The sequence below is a fragment of the Temnothorax americanus genome, unplaced genomic scaffold (genome assembly GCF_048541705.1).
Source record: "Temnothorax americanus isolate GAGA-0224 unplaced genomic scaffold, ASM4854170v1 Scaffold3, whole genome shotgun sequence".
NCBI lineage: Eukaryota > Metazoa > Arthropoda > Insecta > Hymenoptera > Formicidae > Temnothorax > Temnothorax americanus.
The window spans coordinates 4,035,310-4,056,986 of NW_027509442.1; the positions used below are offsets into that span (position 1 = coordinate 4,035,310).

Here is a 21,677-nt window from a genome sequence, read left to right on the forward strand (position 1 = left end):
CATTGTATATAATAGTGTCCCTTGTCTAACATCATGATTACAAGCCATTTTTATATTCTTTATCACATGGATAAACGATCGAAATCACAAGATTGTTAATCAAACTATTATTGAAGTGACATACAAAATCCACAGAGTTAAAAATTTTTGCAAGTAAGGAACACTTGCGTATACTGAGCTGCGTTCAAGACTCTAAAATACTTGGCTCACTGTCGTTCCAAGATACGAATTAATAAGCTACATGGTTCGAAAGCCTACTTGTTCGAAAAGTTAAGGACCAAAGTTGATTCTCACGAGTTGAGATGAGTTAAAGAAGTACTCTTACAGTCTTATCCTTTCTCAATCTAAATCAAATTACATCGCTAATTTATTCTATTGTCCGAGTATAATTTCGAAACACAATTTCGGACACTCGTCATAGACGTACTTAGATTTGATAGCCGCTTGGAATTTCGAAACGTGACAGCTACCAATGAACACGGATAGTATATGCGCAATGAGAGAGTAATATTCATACCTCAACCCTTGGAACGAGCCAAAGAACATTGAATCTTATAAGTATTTGCATATTTGCTGGCAGCATGTTTATATTGTCTGATATCCATTTGGAAAATAAATATAATTCTAAATTTAATCACTATAATAACACAAGAGCTTTAAATCGGCTCACGTCTAACTCGCCGAAATATTTATAATGGTCTGTACTGATATATTTGAGTAAATATATCTAAACACTCTATAGTCCACATTCCCATCGCACGTCTAGCGCTAAATATGACTACCTGAAGCCCATTTAATACAGGAAGATCACAAACACAATAGTGTCTGATATATTAAGAACCGTTTCCTTGATCTGTGTTAAATCCCAAGTTTCGATATGATGAAGCACACGTTTGCAGTATACAGAACTTTAGGATGTGATTATGTTTATTAAATATACAATAAAAATGTACCCTATAAACCTACAAAAAATCTGTTTTCGTAGGATTTATACAGAACTTTCAGTCGTGTTTAGCTCTAAATGTGCACATCAAAATATAAGTCAGTAAACTAGTTTGAATGACCAAGAAAATACATTTTCTGATGATTCATTGATATGTATCTCGTATTTTTAACTAACTAGTGACTGTAAAAAAGAACTCCTAAAATGTGTGTGACCATTAAGATTACATCTGATCAATAATATATTTTTATTACGTATTTAAAGTAGCATATGATTTTTTTATTTATAGAAAAACTAATTAAATTTTACATTGAATCCTTTAACAGTCACTGTACACATTTGAAGAATTTCTTTTATAAACATTTTATCATTAATAATCATCACAATAATGTAAAGTTTAGAAATGCATTTCTCGTCGGAAGATTAAATATTCTGCTGGCAGCTTTTTCAATATTTTCATGTATACTTATCGATAAAAATATTTTATACTATCTGAAAGTTTATATTAAATTTTTCACACGAAATATAAATTAGTTTATTGACTGGCAAAACATGTTCGTAAATTGAAACATGCTTAATTCATCACGATTAACCCATCGATCAATAATCAATAATAAAAGATGAAGACTGTTGTAATAAAATAGAAATAAAGTCTAAAAAAATCCTTTATCAGCTCTCTTCATCCTGAAGTTTCGTAACAGAATTGTAGTGAGCGCCTAACTCATACATATGTCGATGATAGGTCAATATTACCTTTTTGCCATTGCTGTAGTCGTCTCCAATGATGTAGGGAGCTCCTGTAGCTTGTATGACTTCTATTGGGCATTTCAGTATACGCGATAATACCTGCAACTGTAAGAAAACACAATGAAATGATCTATAAGAAAAAAAATGATGCGTTACGTTAACAGTTCATGGACCAGAGAGGAAATAATTACAGAATTAATTGACTTATAGTCACATTGTGCGCAGCCTACGAGTCTACAACATGGTATTTACCTCAACTGCGCCGCCCCAAGCACTAGTTTCAGCCACATCGTTGCAATACTTTTCATACTCGTCAGGTGTCAATAGATCATCGGAATCAGGATTGGAAAGAAATGGCAAAAAGTCATTCATATTTTCTCTCAAATAGTCAGCAGTCTTTGTTCTGAGATCGTGCAGGCTAAGAGGCGTCTCTCCGTTTATCTTCAGCTGATGTGCCACTGCGTTATACAAGCTAAAAAAAAAAAAAAAAAAAAAATTTGGACATTATGTTTGGACAAACAAAGCTCAAACAATGTAAATTGTGATGCATTCTATCGTTCCTCTTTTTTTAACAAATAAATAAGGCTATATAGTTTACGATCTTTACCAGTGACCGTCGCTGGGAATTTCGTAGATCATTAAGTCGCGCTCAGAAAGGATCTTCTTTATGGCTTCTATCTCGACATTCCTTTTGCCGAAGACGTTAAGCGCTTCCTGTTCAATGATCTTCTGATTGCGTTCTTTCTCCGCGTTTGCTTTCTTCTCCCGTCTCTTCTGCGCTTTGGAGACCCTATGTGCCGACTGTTCCGAGCAATTGTCTTTACTAATTTCTTCATTTGCTTCTACAGGCTCTGTTTGTTTGTCGTTCAGCGTAACATTAGCCAGTCTCCATGTGTTCAGCTCTTCCACGTGACGTTTCTCCAAGCTCTCCTCTAAGCGCCCTATCTCATCCGTGATCTCTTTCTTCTTCTTCTTGTCTCCTTTACAAATAGATTTCTTCAAGATCTGTATTTGCGCTACGATCAAGAAAAAAAAGATTAGGCGCCCCACGTTGCGCAAAGACTTTAACCTCACAAATCGAAAAACGACCGAGGTTACAAAAACGTATTAAAAAACAAAGCTAAAGGAAACCGTGATTATCTGAATACCTTGCAATTCCTTTCGTTCCTTTTTATGCTTCTGCATTAGTTCTTCCTCCGTCAACGCCGCCTCTGCCATTTTAATTTAAATATAACCTCTAGACCTCTATGGCCTGCCGTGAGCAATATTCTGGTCGCGGGTCGCGGGTCGCGCGGGAACACGATCCGCCGGATCCGCGTTGTTACGGAGAACAGGAAGCTGGACCGCTCGGCGCCCCGTTTCTCGCTGACGCTAGTGACGCTGAGTGACGCTGACAGGGCAGCACAGAGGAGAGGAAACGCGCCACGTGATAAACGTCAACGCGCGCTAACCAATCGTTTACCGTTACGTCATTGATCCGCAGAAATAACTGACGTCATGAACGAATGACGCACTAGAGCCTGGAGCCTGAACTTGGCTTGGTAAATCCGTCCGAGCTCGCTCCATCGCTGACGCTCGCGGTAACTTCGACTAAACTCTGATTATTTTAATCGGTGTTTGTCTTGTGGTACCCGTAGTATTTTGTTTGTTTGGACAGAATTGTAGCTTTTTGTTGTTTGGCACGTGGAAAAGTAAAAATTAGATCAGAGACGATGATGAGTTATGACTTATGAATTATGTGATCAGAAATGACAGAAATTTTATTATAAACAAAATTCTATCATCAATTAACAAATTAAATCAGGAATTAAATAGGAATTATAGAAAGCAGGAGCACAAAACGACCTAATCTAAAAAAAGGACAATAAATTAAAGTCTAAAAAATTTTGAACAGCTTTTAAAACCAATTTTTTTAAATTCTACATTAAAGCATATGTAAAATCATAATTTAACATTCTCGAAAATCTTCGAAATCTATAGCTCTTACAATATATATATTATTATGACGATATATCTCTCTGTGATAGAGAATGCAAAAGCATACGAGGTTCGCGTGCGAGACACACGTGTTAAAGGAAACGAGCGGTAAAAAAGAAACGAGAAATATATAGATTTATCATTTATTAATATCCAATGAAGGAAGTGGAATACAGTTTTGTCCGCTAAGCGTCTCATCTCCATTATCTCCCTCAACTATAGGAAAAGAAACGGGGTGCCCCTCGCTGCGGCAGGTCGGTCTCGGGGATTGGAAAGGGGGCGGGAGGGAGGGAAGCCGAGCCGAACTGTGATCGTCAACATTATATACATATATGTATATATAAAACAATTGTTACACACTAGAGCGAGAGCGCGTAATACAAAACAATGATTTCTCCGGTTAGTTTATTACAATATGTCATTTTACGTTACGTCACTAATAAAAAATATAATTCTCATTACCGCTCATCAGTACAATATGATCGTCCGTCTCCAATATAGTATATAGTATAAGTAAAATATCTCTTGCAGTCGCTTACGTATAATCTACGGAGCGTCCGCCGAGTCGTGAGTCTCAGGCAGGGGGGCTGCTTTTAGAGTTGAACTTTGCGCAAGCGATTCAGTCCCACCTCTTTGTCTTTTCTTCTCGCCAAACTCTAAAATCGTCCGCTTTGTCGACAGGACTGACAATAATAATAAAAGAACCCTAATTAGCTACGCGTTGCGCTATATATTATCTTTAGTCACGGCTGACTAGTTTTTACTACAGTCCAATTTTAATGATTATTAAAAAACCTTACCGTTAACTTTACAGCACGTCTATCTGTGTAACCGATCTGTATAGCCTTAACCGTAAGCGATTGACTCGATTACAAGCTAATTGTTTAGAATCATTTAGCGCTACTTAATAAAATAACTAATCTCGATTATCAGTAATAAGTAATCTTAGTCACAATTGTCGTAACATTAGAAAAAAAAGCCCGTATTATAGTATCGTTGACGCGAACGATTTTAAATTGATCTCGCTTCGATGTCTCTCCTCTTCGTTTCGCGTCGTCGATCGCAATAACAAGTTATTTTGGATCAGAACTTTGGAAGGTTTTTTCTCTGCGAACGATGTAAAATTTCCCGAAAAGCGCAACAGCTGAATCGAAATGAAAATTCCCCCATCCGAGAGACGTAGGACTCCGCGGACACCTCGCAGGAATGCATATATACATATTATGTATATACACACGCACACACGTACATAAATGTATATATGCATTCGCGTATATATATCTCCAAGTTTGTAACTTGTATATGTATACATATTTTTCTCATTTAATATTTATATATATATATATGTAGACATCTGTATAATATAGAACTATATTCTCATGCCATATTACAACAATACAAACAGTCAATATTAATGATAATGTTAACTTGCGTAGTGCAAGCACCACAGCTAGTATAGCAGTTTGAGCAATACGTAATGCTTCCTTGTTTCAGGATCGGGAGATTAACACGACGGATCATCGAGAAACATACGACGGCAACAAATTAATCTCCGTCACCCTCGTCGCGCTTGATTCCGTTCTACAGGGTGTCCCGAGAGTGACAAAGGTCAGGTCAGGGTATTATCTCTTGTGTCTTTAATTTTAATCTGTCATTTATATGTAACGTAACTTGAAACTTGAATGAAAAACTTGAATTTCTCTTTTGCTATCTATCAATGTTAATCTCTACGATATTAATCTCGAATAATAAACTTAAAATGTATAAAAATACCTTTAAAATCTTTAAAACCTTTAAAATCTTTAATTACGAATTAAAACGATAGCTTAATCTAAGACTTAATGATCGAGATTAAAAGATATGCATATATTTCGTAATCTTGAAAATAGAAGGATTATAGAACATAGAGGATTAATCGTTAATTTTTGCTATGAAAAAGATCAAACACAGCGTGATCAACAGCGTAGAACACTTTCGGTATTCCGATACAAGACTCGGAACACCGTGTATAGCGAATCGCGCCTGTAGAAAAAATTTTGCCACTTTCTAACATTGATTGTGATAGACTTAAGCGTAATGAAACACCGTTGATTATGTCTCTCCTATTCATATCGGTGCGATTCAGAACTAAGACGAATCTTTCCCTTTCCTTTCTGTGGTAAATGATCGCCGCGAAACTCGAAAATTCTCCCTAATAATAAAAGATCTGCGGATAGAGTCGGGGTAATGGAATTCCATATCGGGAATCGGCATCAATTCATCTCAGCTCGGACTCGCACACTTCCCTTGGCACGCTTCCCTATCATCGACGAAGCATCTAGCAGCCAGTCATGTAAATATGATCTCGATCTTCGGCTAACATTTATCCACGGATAATGTAATTTATTTACACAACATCTCTAACGTATTCACATCGCTAGCTACAGCTTTACGCGACTATGTAATAAGAAAGAAGTTAGCTTTGTACCGCTTGTGTATGCGTCGCGCGCGCGCGTCTATAATAATTTAGACATCGATGCTTCGTCTTATATGTAAATACGATACGTTTCCGACTTTCTCAACTAATTGTAAATCCGAATAGTTCTCTCGGTTATTTTCAAGAATATTCCTGATTTACCGTGTCGTAAAAAAAGATTTAGAAAGGACAAGTCTATTAGCGTCGTCTATTAGAGACAACATGAGATTTAAAAAGATTTTCTTCTTATTTCTCAAATTATTATTTTTACCTCACTCATTATCGTGTTCTTGTCTAAATAATTGCACTGTCATTTTTCAAATTACCGCATTAATATTGTCTTGTATCATTTTCTTCAAGTACAAATCATATACGGATTATATATATATGCCCTGTCAGCTAATTTGATAATAAATATATATAAATAATATATATAAAATATATATATTCTCAGTATGTTTGTGTTCTCTCTCTCTCTCTCTCTCTCTCTCTCTCTCTCTCTCTCTCTCTCTCTCTCTCTCTCTCTCTCTCTCTCTCTCTCTCTCTCTCTCTCTCTCTCTCTCTCTCTCTCTCTCTCTCTCATGGGTAAATGATATTCGTTATAGAATATTAAATCTTCTTAGAATGAATAAAACTGTAAAGTTAAATGAATAAAATCGCGTAAGTCAAGTAACATCTTCTTCTAGTAATTAAATAAGTGTTACTAAGAATGTCCTTTATTTTACGACTGTCTTTCTTGCCAGCGATATGAGTCTCTCACGCGAAGAAATAGCCCTGAAAGAACTTGACGCGGACTTTGCAGAGCATTACGTATTACGTCTCTATATTAACATTTGGCAATGAGTAGAGTACTAACAGTTCTTACGCTAATTATCTCTAAGCGTCACAGATAACATTACGTTATACTTCTCCTTAATAACAACAGGGAGACTCAGGTAACAGTTTCAACAAGTTCTCATTCTCGGCGTATTATTCCGTTAAACAAAATTCCATTGATATTTTAATTCATCATATTTTTTCTTTCATCATTCACGTATCAAGAGAAAGAATGTACTTAGAATAGATAAGTATCTATAAGTGTACAATAAGATTACTGATAAATTGCAGTATAAAAATGACACAAAGTATATAAAAGATAAATATTGGATATCTTTTTTCATATAAACAAAATTTTATTTATTGGAATAATACGAGAGACGTGCTAGTTTGTATAACAGAAGTAGTGTAGTAGGAGCTGTACAAGGATTCAAACTAATTGTAAGATACATGATTGTAGAATTAAAAATTTGTATATATATATATATATATATATATATATATATATACAATTACTGTATATATATATTACAATTATTGTATATATATATATATATATATACTATATATATATAACGAAAGCTCGGTAAGATCAGATTGAGAAATAAATAAATTATCATATAGAGCCATACGCAGATAAATGAACGTAAATTGTCAGTCTAAAAATTTTCTGTCTGATTTCCTAAGACGCTTCTGTCATTTATTTTGATCATCTTTAGGTCTTGGTTGAGATGTACATTATAAAGAAAAAAACGAACGTCTAATATTATTTATACTTTGACAAACAGGACATTATTAAAATAACCAAATATATAGGTGTTTGTACCTTTAGCCGACGTGTGTTTGCACTATGACTTTTATGTAACTTAATAATATAAGATAAAATGTGTTACAGCAATAAAGTACGATTTAAAAATGAGATTATACGTTGTTACATCCATATGCAGGATATCTTGTAATTAACCAAATATTTAATCCACGGATATAAATAACATTTATAGTCACTATTTTTGCTAGCCTAATGTTTGTTTTGATTTATAATGTATATTTTAACTAAAATGTATAGACTAAAAATGATAAATATGTATAAATAAACCATCGAAATACCCCAAAAGTTAGATGAAAAATTTTTAGAGTGATAAATAATTTACGCTTTGTTCATCTGCGCACGACTCGTACACGCTAATTTCTTCATTTAATTGTCAATTCCCGAGTCTCAAAATTTTTTAATTGAGGCTCGAATTTTTGGGATCTAAAACACATGGTATAATGTAAAACGAATAAACACGAGGTGATTCCAAAGATCATTGAGAACTAGCACTCCGCGTGCGAAACTAAAAATATTCAAGATCGAGAAGGCTAAAGTACCTATAAAATACCTATCTATAAATACATATAAATCTGCGAAAATAGATCAAGGAGATTTACGATATGAGGTACAACGAAATGAGACAACAACACTTATGTACGTCATCTATAGGACAGTAAAAGATCTATAATATGAGATATCTGCGAGACTGTTGTGAATTATGAATACACGGCGTAAAAATTTATAAGATCATCACAAAATATAATGATCTACGGAATAAAAGAACTACCGGATACGGAACCAAGAATCGTGTCCTTCCTTCACGAGCTACCGCCGCGATTCGAAGAACGAGCGGCAGCGTACAAATCGTCAGAGTTTCTCGGTTGTTGCTGATTGATGAACGCTGGCTGATGCCGATGATGCAGGCGTGACGGATGGGCCCACGCTCGTTGATCGTTCCAACGGGAAGGATGTCTTGCCCAAGGGTGGCTGCGAGATCGCACGTTTCGCCGTCCTAAAAGAGCTGCCGTTCGGCAATAGTCAATAAACAGTCGTAAGCTTTCTTCTCGAGATAACCGAAGAACGTTTAGCAAGCTCAATCCTTCCCATATAGAGAGATGAATTTCATATCAGATTAATTTTTTTTAGATGTCAAAGTTAAGTAGGACTAAATACATATAAATATGTATACATATATTCTTATTAGAATAGTTTATATAAATATTCAATATTTTATATTATCCTAAATTATATTATGTAATATTCAATTATATAAAAAATGCATTTTCAATTAGACACATTGAATTTTACTCTTATAACTTCGACATTGCATTGGGAAGAAAGGACCTAAAGCGTCCCAAAGTTATCTTGATGAGTGATTTATCGTTGGCGCATTCGGCGCACTGTCATTCGAATCAGCACGACTGACAGCACGCAAAATGCGATTACTGCGATGGACATCGTATATTGCATTCTCGAAACTATTCGCACATCTAATTAAAATCTATCAAATGTGCGACAAAAATGAATTGTAAATCAATCCTGGAAACAGAAGCTTCTTTATAATAACAAGTTTTCAAGAGCAAATTTTATCTATTACATGAATGCGGTAAAAATAGCATATGTACAATAATGGATCGAAAAATATCGACTGATGCTAGTTGAAAAGCGATTGGAAGTTAATTGGAAGATAGTTTTAAAATGTATGAATTAAAAACGTGACGACAATCCGGCAATGCCATATAAAATTATTAATTGGATTGTTTTCCAGACAGTATATTATGCAAATCCGCTTCTGTGCTGTGCGACGTGTGCAAGAAGCAGCAGTGATACATCTTTCTTATTCGCTTATCGTGTCTGGATGAAAGCACAACAATGCACAATAATTTATCCCTCCTTTCTAATATTTAGCCTGAAAACGATTAATGATCACTTGCATTTGCACATTATTCATTACTGTTGTTGTTGTTGTTGTTGTTGTTATTGTTGTTGTTGTTGTAACATAATGTACACATCATTTCTCGATACCCTATACATAGATAACATCAACAGATATCTACAGGATGCAAAAATATATATATAAAACAACAAATTCTTTGAAGAATTTGAAAAAATAGAGTTTTCCTCAGCAAAAATTTTATTAAATGTCATGGTAATGCCTCGCGCGCCAAGTGTACACGCAGCGAGACAGACTATGTATCTTTCCTAATTTACTTGACTTTTTCAATATGAAATATTTCTATATAATTAAACCTTACAACAAATAATAAACAAATATAAAAATAAATTAATTGAAAAGTAATATTATTACTTTTTAGATTTTTCTCAAGAACTCGTTAAGATTTTGTAGCTCTTAATATTTGCAGTTGATGCTCATTAAAGTTTCAAAACGAAAAGAATATTTTTTAAAATATTCTAAAGATATCATATGGACCATTTTTATATATTTCGCTCTGCATCCTGTGTAGAATAGTGTGCTTCGTATCGTAATTTGTAAAACTCGCTTGCGAGTGAAACAGATCGCCATTGAAAGCGGATGAATGAAAACAAGCGCAGTGGGAAAGCGGCGTGTTTTACACATGGTATTGTACACATTGCTGGAAAAGCGTGACGCGACATATCTGTAAAGCGTTAATGGATAATGAACCAGATGCGTAGACGGAAGACACCTGTCCGCCCTGTGGATGACAGCGAGACAATTATTTTAAATCTTGTCGTCCTTGAATGGCGTGGGGGATCATGGTACTAAGCATTCATCAACTAAGCGAGAGACGATTCTGTACTGTCCAAGCTCCAAGTTTCTGTTGTTCGATCCTAAAATAGCATAGCTCTGGCAGACAATTGCAACTATAGAAAAAGTTATAATTTTACACACACACACAGTCTCCCTTATATTCCTCTATATATAATTACAAATTAATTATATAGACTTTGATTCTTCCGCTTCCATCACAAAGATTTTTTTTCTATTTGTGATTACACATGCGGGATGTCGGCATCTGTGAAATAGTTTTGTTAGACGGAAATTTAGTAAGCTACACATTACGTAGGTAGTTGATGTTACAAACTCGTCGAGTCTTCGCACTTGCTGCCAGTACTATGGAGAGAACCATAAGTAGACAAGCGAAAAGGGCAAAACGATTTTCCTCTCTATGGAGGTAGCAAAAAAATAGCTGCGGAATGAAATATGTAATTCGCGCGGAAAAAATTCTCTAATTAATCGATTGATTCGTTTCTACAAGTACGCCAAGAGAAAAAAGATCTTGTCAGTTGCCGGAATTCTGATCTTACATTTCAGTTAGTCTTTTTTTTCTTTCAGTAATTCTTGATACCGCTTTCTCGTTAGCGTATATGCTATCGTTTGTCCCATAATTCCGCCACCTATGGAATGCAATATTATGAACGAACCAGAACCGCTCAGAGCGACGAGATTGTTAGCGCGCGTGTATCATGATTGGCACAGCAAAGTATGCATGATCGGATGACAAGAGCGGCGTTTGCCTCTAATAAACAGAGAGATCACACGGTACATCCGTGAGTTCTCGGAACTTGCACATTCACATATATTATAATCGTGCACTGATGGTGTCTTCTGTAAATCTATCACATCCCCATTCGTGCTGTCTGTGGTCTTTTCAAGCAACGATTCAGCCTGATCTACCACCAAGGAAATCTTTCATCTGAGAGATCATCTATTAAATGTCTTATATATCTAATCTAATCAGAATCTATCGATTTTACTTGATTATTATGTAAACTCTGCAGCGTGATAAATGTTCTACGTAAATTCTATCATGTTCTTTTCTTTCAAAAAAATAATTATACTTATTTTTAATACTTACAACATCTTAATACTTATGAAACATTGTGGAGATTCACAACTTAAAGCTTTCTGTTATAAAATAAAACTTTTAATTTTATCAATTTATTAATTATATTTTTTTTTTAAGAAAGATTACAAGATTTTTAATGTTTCCTGAATTATACGCGATTTGAATGGATACTTAAAAATTCTATTAATTATGTATCATAATTAAATCTCTGTTATTATGTATAAAATTATGTTAATGAAACTAGATAAAAAATTAATACTTTATATATTACAATAAATTAAAAACTCATTCTTGTATTTTTAAATAATTATTTGCATTAAATAGACCACATTTTAATAATCCAGTTGAGAAAAGGGTATTAATTATTCAGTTAAAATATCCTCCAATCGTATAAGTTATTCTGAATCCGCGACCCAATTTAAATTGGGATTAAAATATTAGAAGATATTAAGTCAGAATCCCGTCAGTTGAGAGACACGTAAAACGCGAAGTGGTCTAGGTGGTGGATCTAGCATTCTATGACACAAAACACTCATCTAACAAGTTTCAAGCGAAACGTGAGACGGCGGTTTACCTTCGTCGCTAAAGTGAGACCGGTTCGTTTCGGGGAGGATTACGAAAACGACTCTATTTGCCGGGCGTATCTAGCGAGCGGTCATAGAGCGGATTAACCACAGATCCTGGACATTGTGTACTAGCCGATAGGCAAACAATGAGTTCGAGCGTAGGTATGGCGACAACAGCTTTTTCGCCAAGTGAGAGATAGAGACAGAGAAGTGTGATAATTTAACTACGCTGAGACAACGCGACATATCCTCATAGCAGGTACCTGCAATCAAGAGACTGATCAGCGAAATTCGGTCGGCGAGTCTCCACTTTACTGACTAATAGACAGCGTGAGGACGTGGGCCGGTGCAGCGCGCGTTAATGGTAAAAAGATCCGATCGTAAGGGGAAAGCGAGGAATAGTGGAATGTTGATTACGAAACGTCGATCCGACCTGGCAATCGCGAAAATCGAACGTTCTGTGACTGCAATTATTCCTCTTCCTCGTTCGATGTCCTTCCCCGCGTATGACGATCCATGCGATTCAGACGCGTCTGTACAGACGCGTCGTCTTAATAGATCTCGATATAAGCCGCTGACAATTTCCGCGATCGTTAAATGCACACTGTTTCCGCGTGTGAATGAAAAGACAACACGATCTTGTATAAGATCTTTCTACCAGTAAGAAATCGCGCTGCGATATCTGCGATAGAGATTTAGGGAAAAGCGGAGGGCATAGGCGCCGACGCATTCCCGATTTGGGGATCAATTGTTTAGTTAATTAATTTAACAAGTTAGTGGAGAGAGTTGAATTCAATAACAACGACAGCAAGCGGTAAGCTTCAAAACAGTCCAAAATGAAGATTGGACAAGGGACTGCAATTTCTCTCCCTTTCTAATAAAGATTGCAACTATAACGAAACCGAGAAAGTCGTGACTCTCCAGAGGCTTTAAACAAAAGAATTAAGAATGCAATACTCATTGGTTGGAGTAAGCTGAAAAAACGATTATCGCGCACCGCCGGCGCCTATGACGACGATTAAGCAGTAGACGGTTATTAGATAGTTACCAATGTGAGTAAGTAAATTGTACGTAGATTATAGGCGTGTGTTAGATGTGAGTAAGGTAGATTTTCCGCTTTAAGTAGACGCTGTTGCGTGCCGGGGAGTTCACCGCTGTGTCGTTACTGGAACATAGCCGGTGCTCGTTTTCACACACGCAAAGGACACACACATTTTGCCGCTAGCCGAAGAGCTATGGCAATCCCGCGCGCGAACGCCGCACAGGGTGTCCTTTCTCAACCCTTTCTTGCCTGACCGTGATAAAGGTATACAATAAAGAGTAGTCCGTGCCAAATTGGGCAAATGTCAAAAATTCGGCGTCATTTTTATCGTTATTTGTTATTAAATTGAATAAATTTTAATTTAAATATATAATTACAGCAACGCGTTTGCGCAACCTTTCAAAGCACATATTTTCCGGAAGATTGAAGAGTTCATCAGATAGCTTCTTAAATTTTCATAAACGATTGTTAAGCCGACAATTCAAACCAGCAATTAATTTAACGATTACTACCCCCAGAGCGAAAGAAATAAGACAAAATTGTCGCGTTTGAAAGCAATTTCAAGCAATTGAGCAACAGAGGGTTGAGAGGATAAACTCGCTCTCGCAAAGATGCTGTCTGCATCTTCCCCTTGTAGCTTCGAAAGTCAGTTGCACCAATGTTAAAACGAACTAAACAGTTTTTCATTCTTGAACAGTTCTGTGGCGATCTACGCCACTCACATGACACATCCGCGCGATAACTCGACGGAATCTATATTACCAGTTGTTTGTTGTTCCTTGGCGCAGAGACGCCTGACAGGAATTCCTCAGGTTACGAGGCTCCTTCCTATCACTCCTGTCAGGCGTATCTGCGCCAAGGAACAACAAACAACTGGTAATATAGATGCCGCCGCGTTATCGCGCGGATGTGTTATGTGAGTGGCGTAGATCGCCACAAGTTTGACAGAATTTTTCTCCTTCTTCTTATAATTACAATAAACTGTTGAACGTAGAAAAAAATAAATTGAATTATTAGATTATTTATTACAAGTTGATACTGTTTTCAACATAGTACTATTCGAATGCAACGATATTTCAGAAAAGCTTCCTAATATCTACATATTATTGTAAAGAGGAAAAATTATAATCAAAAACTAAATGTTGTAAGAATAAGCAGAAGTGATTGGTACTCTTAATTGTAAATTTAACAGCCACAACCACAGGTGCAATTGATTCCGGTACAACAGTAAATGCATAACTACAACGCTTTCAGCGTAACGAACAACAGAATCCGGCAAGAAAGATATTTGATCCTTTAGCGAGAAGCGTGGGAAGATCTTTTGTTACGATATTGCCAGAATGCATTGCTAGAAAAACTCACCTTCGTCGACGCAGGGAACTATTCTGTCCTGGTAAGCCAAATTGACCCCTGGGGATCACCATGCGCGCGTTGCCCTGAGCAGGTCGCGAACCCCCGTGCACCTGCAGCGTGCTCAAATGAGCGGCATACCCGTCGTACAGTATTGTCGCCATAGCTTGATGCTTCTTGGATACTTTGCCGATAATGAAGATCTGGCTCGGTTTCAGGCTTATCGCCGTATATACGTTAATGTCTTTCTCGCTGCCGTACGCCTGATGTATTATCATACCGTGCTCCTACATCCAATTGATCATTATTAATTCGCTGTCAAAATTGTAGCGTGTAGATTGAAGAAATGCGAGGCAATTGATCATAATTTAACCTGAATTATTTCCAAGATGTAAAAGAATTATTGAACTTTCTTAACTTTGGATAAAAAATTAATTTTGAAATTAATAAATATAGGTACTTATGACGGTATGATGTATAAAATACACATTTTTATAGTCGAACATCCATCCAAAATAAACAAAACATTGATTTGTAGGTTTGCTTGTTGATTAGAAAACGAAAGTATTAGCTGTCTGAGAATTGATCATCCATGAATATTTAATTGATTTATCTGGTTCTATTGTTATATAGCTGTGCATTCTAAATATATGTATAATCCTAGCAAGCACAAACCTTCACAAGCTTATTCAAGTAGGCGGCTTTGTGAGCGAGCGGATCTCTGGACAGGCCGTCGGCAAATGAGACAAGACCGTGAGGAAAATTATGCTGCGACAGCCAGGAAACTACTGTCTGCTGTTGCATATCGGGTCTCGCAGTAATATAAATGATGAGGTAACCCAGTTCCTGCCAATGCCTATAAGAAATAATAAAGAAGAATTTTACTTCCTAACAATATCAACTTTTTGCTTAAAAAAAAAGACGTACATTTGTCATAGAATATATTTTTATAGCTGATTCCCAAATATAATTATGTGGCACCTTTTCGTTTAAACAAGTCGATTTTTCAGATTAAAATATCTCAAATAAAGAAATGCCACAGAAAATATTTGTAAATAAAATCATTTCTTAATGATATGTACAAATTACGTTGAATAATAAAATAAAGATTTAACCCAACTACGAACACCTTATATGTACATTCAACAAAAAGAACTTTGTGATAAAAACGAGAAAGTGTTAAGCAAGAATAATATGAAAAATTTTTTATTTTTTAAATATTTTTGCATTCCGCGCGCGCGCGCGCGCAGATAAAAAATATTCGCAAAATTCGTTCTAATTCGTCTTTATAATATATTACCTCACAACGTCGACGGCACCAGCCCAGACTTTCGGATCTTTACCACTCACCGACCTACTAGCGGCAAAAGAACCATCTATGCTAAAAACCACGCACTCAGTTCTCGGCGGTATCACAGCCATGAAAAAATCTACAGATGTATGATCTCCCCTGGAACGCGATTGAACAAGCATTTGTATTAGAAATTTATATTTTCTTAGCATTAAATAAAAAGCTAATTTATATTAATTACATCCTTAATTACTCTCACTTATTCATCTACACTTTAACTTTCATTCATATGACGTGAAATATTAATTTCAATTTTCCTCGATTAGTATATTAATTATAATTTATTTTAATTATTAGCAACAATTTTAATCTACATGGATTATAACTTACATTAATATTTATTTAAATTTTAAAGAGAGAAATATATTACCTTACAACCATCTTTACTGGATAAAGTCCGTAACCTAGCGCTTTGTCATCTGGTATTTTGTAAATTATTCTACCATTTTTGTCAGTTACCTCAGTAGAGATGTATGTCCACTCGCCTGCCGGTGCGTTTTTCATAATATGGATATCCACTTTCTCACCTACGACGTAATGACAAATATTTTTCATCTTACATTTAATATAATATTTTTAACGACTACGATATCGATTCGCGTTTCAATATATAAAATTATTATTAATAATAAATGATAAATTAAGTAAGTTATTAATTAACTGTTATATTTTGATATTGGTTAAATAGACCACTTATTATAAAGATCAGTTTTAGAAAAGTTCTTTCCTTAATTTTATTTATACCTGTTAAAGTTATCATATCAATAGGACTGTACATAAACCTAGCGACTAATACTTGTGGTGCACCTTCCCTCACGATGACATCATTCGCTCTGTGATTGGCAGCAACATTCTGAAATATGTCAATGTGAGCAACGCGACAGAAATTTTTAAATAACAGACAATTAAATATTATATTTAAATTGATAAAGAAATAAACCTTAAGTTTAACGGAGGTACGCTTTTTATTCCATTTTTCTCTGGGTTGACCTGGACGGAAACAAGTGAGATCTTTTTCCTCGTTGCCGAGCAATGGCAAATCGAATCTGCCCAATTGCCTCAAAATGAACGCGATCACGTCCGAAGACTCCCAATAACTAGCGTGGAAGAGATGCGGCAAGGCGTTTGTAGGAAAATTAGCGAGACCCTCTGGACAATAGAGCGCATAATCTAGTCTTTTGGTGCCCCACCACCTTTGCATCACTGGAACAAAATAATAAGCTTCGGACTACTTCGGTATGCTTGACATTACGTAGGCTAATTCACTCTCTCGATCAAAAAATTGACGCTTTCTTAGAAAAACTATCGCAAATTTAATTTTGGAATTCAAAGCTTTTAAACAAGCTTTTAAGTTCTGAATTGTAGGTATAGTAAACAAACGGCAGTGTAATAAATAATTTCTACTTACGGGCAGATACTGCCTGTAAAGGAACATTGTCGATAATGCCTGACATTGTACTTTGAAGTGATATATCGGATAATCTTCTTAAATGCGACATTTGAAGATTGGGAACATTCAATCCGTCAACAATCAGTTGCGGATTGGTCTGGATAGTCTCCACTGAAATCAAGTTTACAATCTACTAAAATGTTTTTTCTCCCAATTTTACCACAAATTTTGGAGAGTGGAAAATATAACTTCTATGTTCCATAATCCTATTTGCAATCCTAATATACTTACGCAGGTGATAAGGCTGGCCATTGCCAAGCGGATACTTTTGATATCGGGCAATGTTGACCGGCGTGATCAGTGAAAACCTTGCTGAGATCAAGGGTTCCAATCTCGCGGCCATGGGATCCGTAGGATGAAACAGATTGTACATTTGGTTGACTAACGGTTTGGGTATAAAACTATTCCTGTCGCTAGACGTGGCAATCTTTCTGTAAGCGAGGACTGATGCAAGCGGACTACCGAACGTAAAAAAGTCACCCACTTCAAAATCTAGCTTGTCACTGCAAACGACACGTTAATAAAGACCAATTAATATTTTTATTAGTCTTAGGTCAATTCTATTGGCAACATACTGTGCTTAATGTAAATAATTGACAACGGGTCGCGATATATTAATTTCCCTTTTTATTTTATTTTCTTAGCTTCATTTAAAAGAGTCATTGATATAATCATAATTGCTCACCTCGTGCCGGAAGATCTTCTTCTAGGAGATGGAGCGGTCAAATGTTTGCCGTCTTCGCCGTTATCATTGCCCTGCTGACCGCTTCCTTCCAGAATACTGTTCTCGCTACTGTGTCTCGAGTGCTGTGTCGCCCTGCACAGGACGTCATAGGACAGGATCGACCCCACCGAGTCGCCCACAAAACAGATCTGCCCGCTGAAACCTTTACCCTCATCACTCTTGATAAAGTCATGGTACACTTGGTTGGCACTCGTCACCACGCGCGACACTGCGTCTTGATATTCGGAACTCGAACTCGCTAGCAGTGGAATCGCGCCGATCGGGATAGTGTCGTGCGTTACTTGCGGAGCGTCTATGCACGAAGGCGACATGTCGAAGCTGTATGGGCTGAGACTACGCAATGAAATTAAAAGATTATAGTAAGATCCGTAGATTACATTCAAACGTAAAAAATAGATGATATTACCTCGACAAAATTCCCAAGGCTTCGGTGCAGATGGAAGGACAGGCGACGAATTTAACGGATACGTGACCGACCATGCTAGGATAATGCTGTCTCATGACGGATTCAAAAGCTCCCCGGAATGTCGTAATGTCTGATTTTTTTGCCGTTAAATCGACATTTGCGTCTGGAATATAAAAATGTGATTCTGGCTCGATACATGCTGATACAGTGATTTTCTTGGTCAATTCTTTCCACGTAATAAAGGATATATACAACTATGTACGAAATAAAAAATCTATAATGTTAACTTTCTTGAATTTAAAAAAAATAATAGCTTACGAATTATATAAATTAGACAAAGGTAATTACCTAAAACACTACCACCGTGCACCACAATAATTAAAACAGTAATTTTGCATGGGTGATGCGTGGGAGAATGTTGAGGGGACGCTGGACACGACATGTCAATGCTGGCCGATGTGCTGATCTGCAATCTCTTGCTGCTTCGTTCATTGGTGATACGTTGCAGATACGAAGGCGAAAATATTGTATCCTCTGAAAATAGGAGAAGCATCCCCATTGTTACCGTTCACGTTAAAAAAGAACAAAAAAGAATTTAATAATTTAAATTTGTTCTATGTTTTATCACATTTCAGAAAATGAAAATTATTTAGTAGACAGAAAATAATGCGATGTAAGCTTAATAATAACTATTACATTTATGTGCGCTATAAAAATATTTTTTTAAATATATATTAACCTTGCTCGTTTGCCGCAGATGGTGTCCGCACAGTCGTGTCCTCCCCTTCTGCTAGAAGATCCAAAGAACTCCATTTAGCTAATGAAGAGCTATCTTCAAAGTCCTCTGTGTAATCAGAAACGTTAACACTGCTTATGCAATGTGCTTTCTCCCCGATTAATCGTATATATGTTTTGAAACATGACTCGCAATAATATATGAATCGATATTATAAAATACGATATTTCAAAGAGAGCATCTCACAAACAATAAATAATTTTATAACAATATTTGTCTAATAATTTGCGATGTATAAATAGAAGCTCAATTGCAATTATAGATTATTCGAATTCTAGATTATATAGAGGTCATTTTGCATGTGTTACTCCGTCTAATGCAATACTTATGTGAAACTCTATCTAACGTATGCAGAACTAAGTTAATTTTCGTTAGCCACTAGATCAGTTAAGTCTCTTTACTACGTAGCCATGCTGCCGCATGCCGCATGTGAGCCTTTCGCGGATTTTCATGCTCGAGTCTAATCTTAGTCGCATGTCACGCCGAAAGATGCAAATTTTGTATGTGCCAAACAGCTCGATTTATCGCATCTATTTTAAAAGGCCATTCTTTAATTATACACAGATGACATATGTATGACAACTCTCTCTTTCTTTTTTTTCTCTCTTTCTTTCTTTCTTCTCCTCCCTTTCTCTCGCCTCGCAACTTATCTCGCTTATTATTTAATCACTCTGCGTATCCTACCTTTGCGTATAACAGGTATAATGAACCCAGCTGCAGTATGGGGGTGCGACATAAAAAACAAAGAGGTTTTTACACATAAAAACGCAGCACATGCTGTTGTTTCTACTTGAGTTAGCTACGCATTGTTGCAAGACACACTTCTTTCGCATAATTCACAAGAATTGGCAAGGGCTTCATTATAAGACATTATAATATCAGATTACAGAAAATATTTTAGAGAATAATATCTCACAAGAGAATTATTTATACATATATACTATACAAAAATCTCTTAAATGGCATGTTTAAATATTTTCAAATAGGACGTCTTTAAATAATTTACAATAGATATTTTCTTGAAAATTTTCTCAAGATTATTATTCATTCTATGTTAATTAATTTCGACATTAATGAATAAATAATATTCGACGGCTCTTTGAACTCTTTGGAATTATATTCGGTATTTATCTTTTAAATAATATATCTTTTCGTTTAAACTGATCAGATTCGACATTTATAATGTCGTCTTAGGTCTGTCATTGATTTATTTAAGACTCATTAAGACTTACGACGAAAAGCAGCGTGTCACAGAATTATCATCCGCTATCATTCATTTATTACGAACCGTGTTAATGCGTTTTCTCTAAATTATCACATGCATGCTATACGTACGCATGCGTCGTAAGTCTTACCCTGGCAATCGAAGAACTCGTCGTCGCTACCGGATTCGGACTCCCTGACGATGCTCTCCATCCTCCAATTCGCGATCTGGATGTCGAAGCTTTTGTTCGAACTCGGCGAATGCACGTTGCTCTTCATCCACTCCTTCTTGGCCTTTTCACCGGCCGCATTTCTACAACGCAGCTCGCTTTTTAGTCCAATTAATTTGTTAACATGTTATTGAAACGTATGACCTCGTCTCTCATTGCCCGAATGTTATTGTCTGACGACGAGTTTACTCGTGTTTAGAGCATACAGTTTAAATCTTCGTGCGAAGTTAGAGCTTAAAATTAATAAAAATGACATTATCATTATAGAATTTGCGATTATATTTATCTTTCACTGTTTGTTGTGTGATTTTTTTTTTATACTATTTATTTTTGGTAAATTTTGTATGCTTGTGTGAAAAATAGCATTACAGGCATTAGTTTCTGCTCGGTCAATAATGTGTTAATTCATTCAACCATAAATGAAATTTAATATCGTGTCCTGTATTAATAACACAATTATTATCACATTACTTTATCATCATTTAGAACGCAGTTTTTTATGGCAGTTAGCTGTAATCAAAGCCATAAACTACTAACCCCGCACAGATATGTGTGCATTCGCGATTATCTTATCATTTTAAGAAAATAATGAAAGCAAAATGATATTAAATATTACTTGATACATAATAATAATAATAATAATAATAATAATAATAATAATAATAATAATAATAATAATAATATATAAAAGTAAATTCTATCATACATAACATGCCTTATGGACAATAGATACAAAAATATTAAATAAATACGTAATGAAAAAATTTTTCCGCATTTTTACATATAGTTATATAAAGTCGTTTTCCTCAAAAGCTGTCATCCAATAATTAAACAAAAAATTTTCTTCTGTATCTTTAATTCATTGTCAAAAAAGATCTTCTTCTCGCCAAGTAGATGCATTTATCGAGTATTCTACGTTATTATACGCTGTTATTTTGTATACGTTACTCTGGATATGC

At 35.7% G+C, this 21,677-nt stretch overlaps 2 protein-coding genes across 14 annotated transcripts in view; both read right to left on the reverse strand.

The window, feature by feature from the left end:
* Positions 1–160: 160 nt before the first annotated feature.
* On the reverse strand, positions 161–3,490 carry LOC143900067 (deubiquitinase OTUD6B). 3 transcript variants are annotated; one of them, XM_077411018.1, is made up of 5 exons: positions 2,839–3,473; positions 2,298–2,706; positions 1,943–2,162; positions 1,697–1,795; positions 161–1,627 (listed from the first exon to the last, which is right to left on the reverse strand). In XM_077411018.1, exons 1-5 carry the CDS (start codon positions 2,906–2,908, stop codon positions 1,613–1,615), a joined length of 813 nt encoding a protein of 270 aa, XP_077267144.1. In that variant the 5' UTR covers positions 2,909–3,473; the 3' UTR covers positions 161–1,612. The 3 variants fall into 3 exon arrangements, with proteins under 3 accessions (XP_077267144.1, XP_077267143.1, XP_077267142.1); XM_077411017.1 differs by having other exon boundaries at positions 161–1,795; positions 2,298–2,670; positions 2,839–3,490; XM_077411016.1 differs by having other exon boundaries at positions 161–1,795; positions 2,839–3,463.
* A 306-nt stretch (positions 3,491–3,796) lies between these two features.
* The window catches only part of Rdgb (retinal degeneration B), a 35,588-nt gene continuing 17,707 nt past the window's right edge, over positions 3,797–21,677 (reverse strand). For 2 of the 11 annotated variants that reach the window (XM_077410997.1, XM_077410998.1), the window contains exons 7-21: positions 20,641–20,801; positions 19,970–19,999; positions 19,229–19,333; positions 18,838–19,023; positions 18,490–18,652; positions 18,024–18,416; positions 17,570–17,841; positions 17,297–17,449; positions 16,829–17,091; positions 16,633–16,741; positions 16,259–16,415; positions 15,838–15,987; positions 15,213–15,393; positions 14,550–14,824; positions 3,797–8,770 (exon numbers count right to left, since the gene is read on the reverse strand). In XM_077410997.1, coding sequence (XP_077267123.1) covers positions 8,617–8,770; positions 14,550–14,824; positions 15,213–15,393; positions 15,838–15,987; positions 16,259–16,415; positions 16,633–16,741; positions 16,829–17,091; positions 17,297–17,449; positions 17,570–17,841; positions 18,024–18,416; positions 18,490–18,652; positions 18,838–19,023; positions 19,229–19,333; positions 19,970–19,999; positions 20,641–20,801 — 2,752 coding nt within the window. In that variant the 3' untranslated portion in view covers positions 3,797–8,616. Of the gene's footprint in view, positions 8,771–12,192; positions 12,409–13,193; positions 13,437–14,545; positions 14,825–15,212; positions 15,394–15,837; positions 15,988–16,258; positions 16,416–16,632; positions 16,742–16,828; positions 17,092–17,296; positions 17,450–17,569; positions 17,842–18,023; positions 18,417–18,489; positions 18,653–18,837; positions 19,024–19,228; positions 19,334–19,969; positions 20,000–20,640; positions 20,802–21,677 lie in introns of those variants that run through there. The other 9 variants (XM_077411002.1, XM_077411001.1, XM_077411000.1 and 6 more) reach the window with 9 other exon arrangements.

Bases quoted from the DNA above. Each gene is read 5' to 3' on its own strand.
- LOC143900067 (XM_077411016.1), bottom strand. From the start codon at position 2,908: ATGGCAGAGGCGGCGTTGACGGAGGAAGAACTAATGCAGAAGCATAAA. The intron at 2,163-2,297 runs GTAAAGATCGTA...TTTTTTTTTTAG, and splicing joins ATTCCCAGCGACGGTCACTG to CTTGTATAACGCAGTGGCAC. The intron at 1,796-1,942 runs GTAAATACCATG...GTTTTCTTACAG, and splicing joins CTTGGGGCGGCGCAGTTGAG to TTGCAGGTATTATCGCGTAT.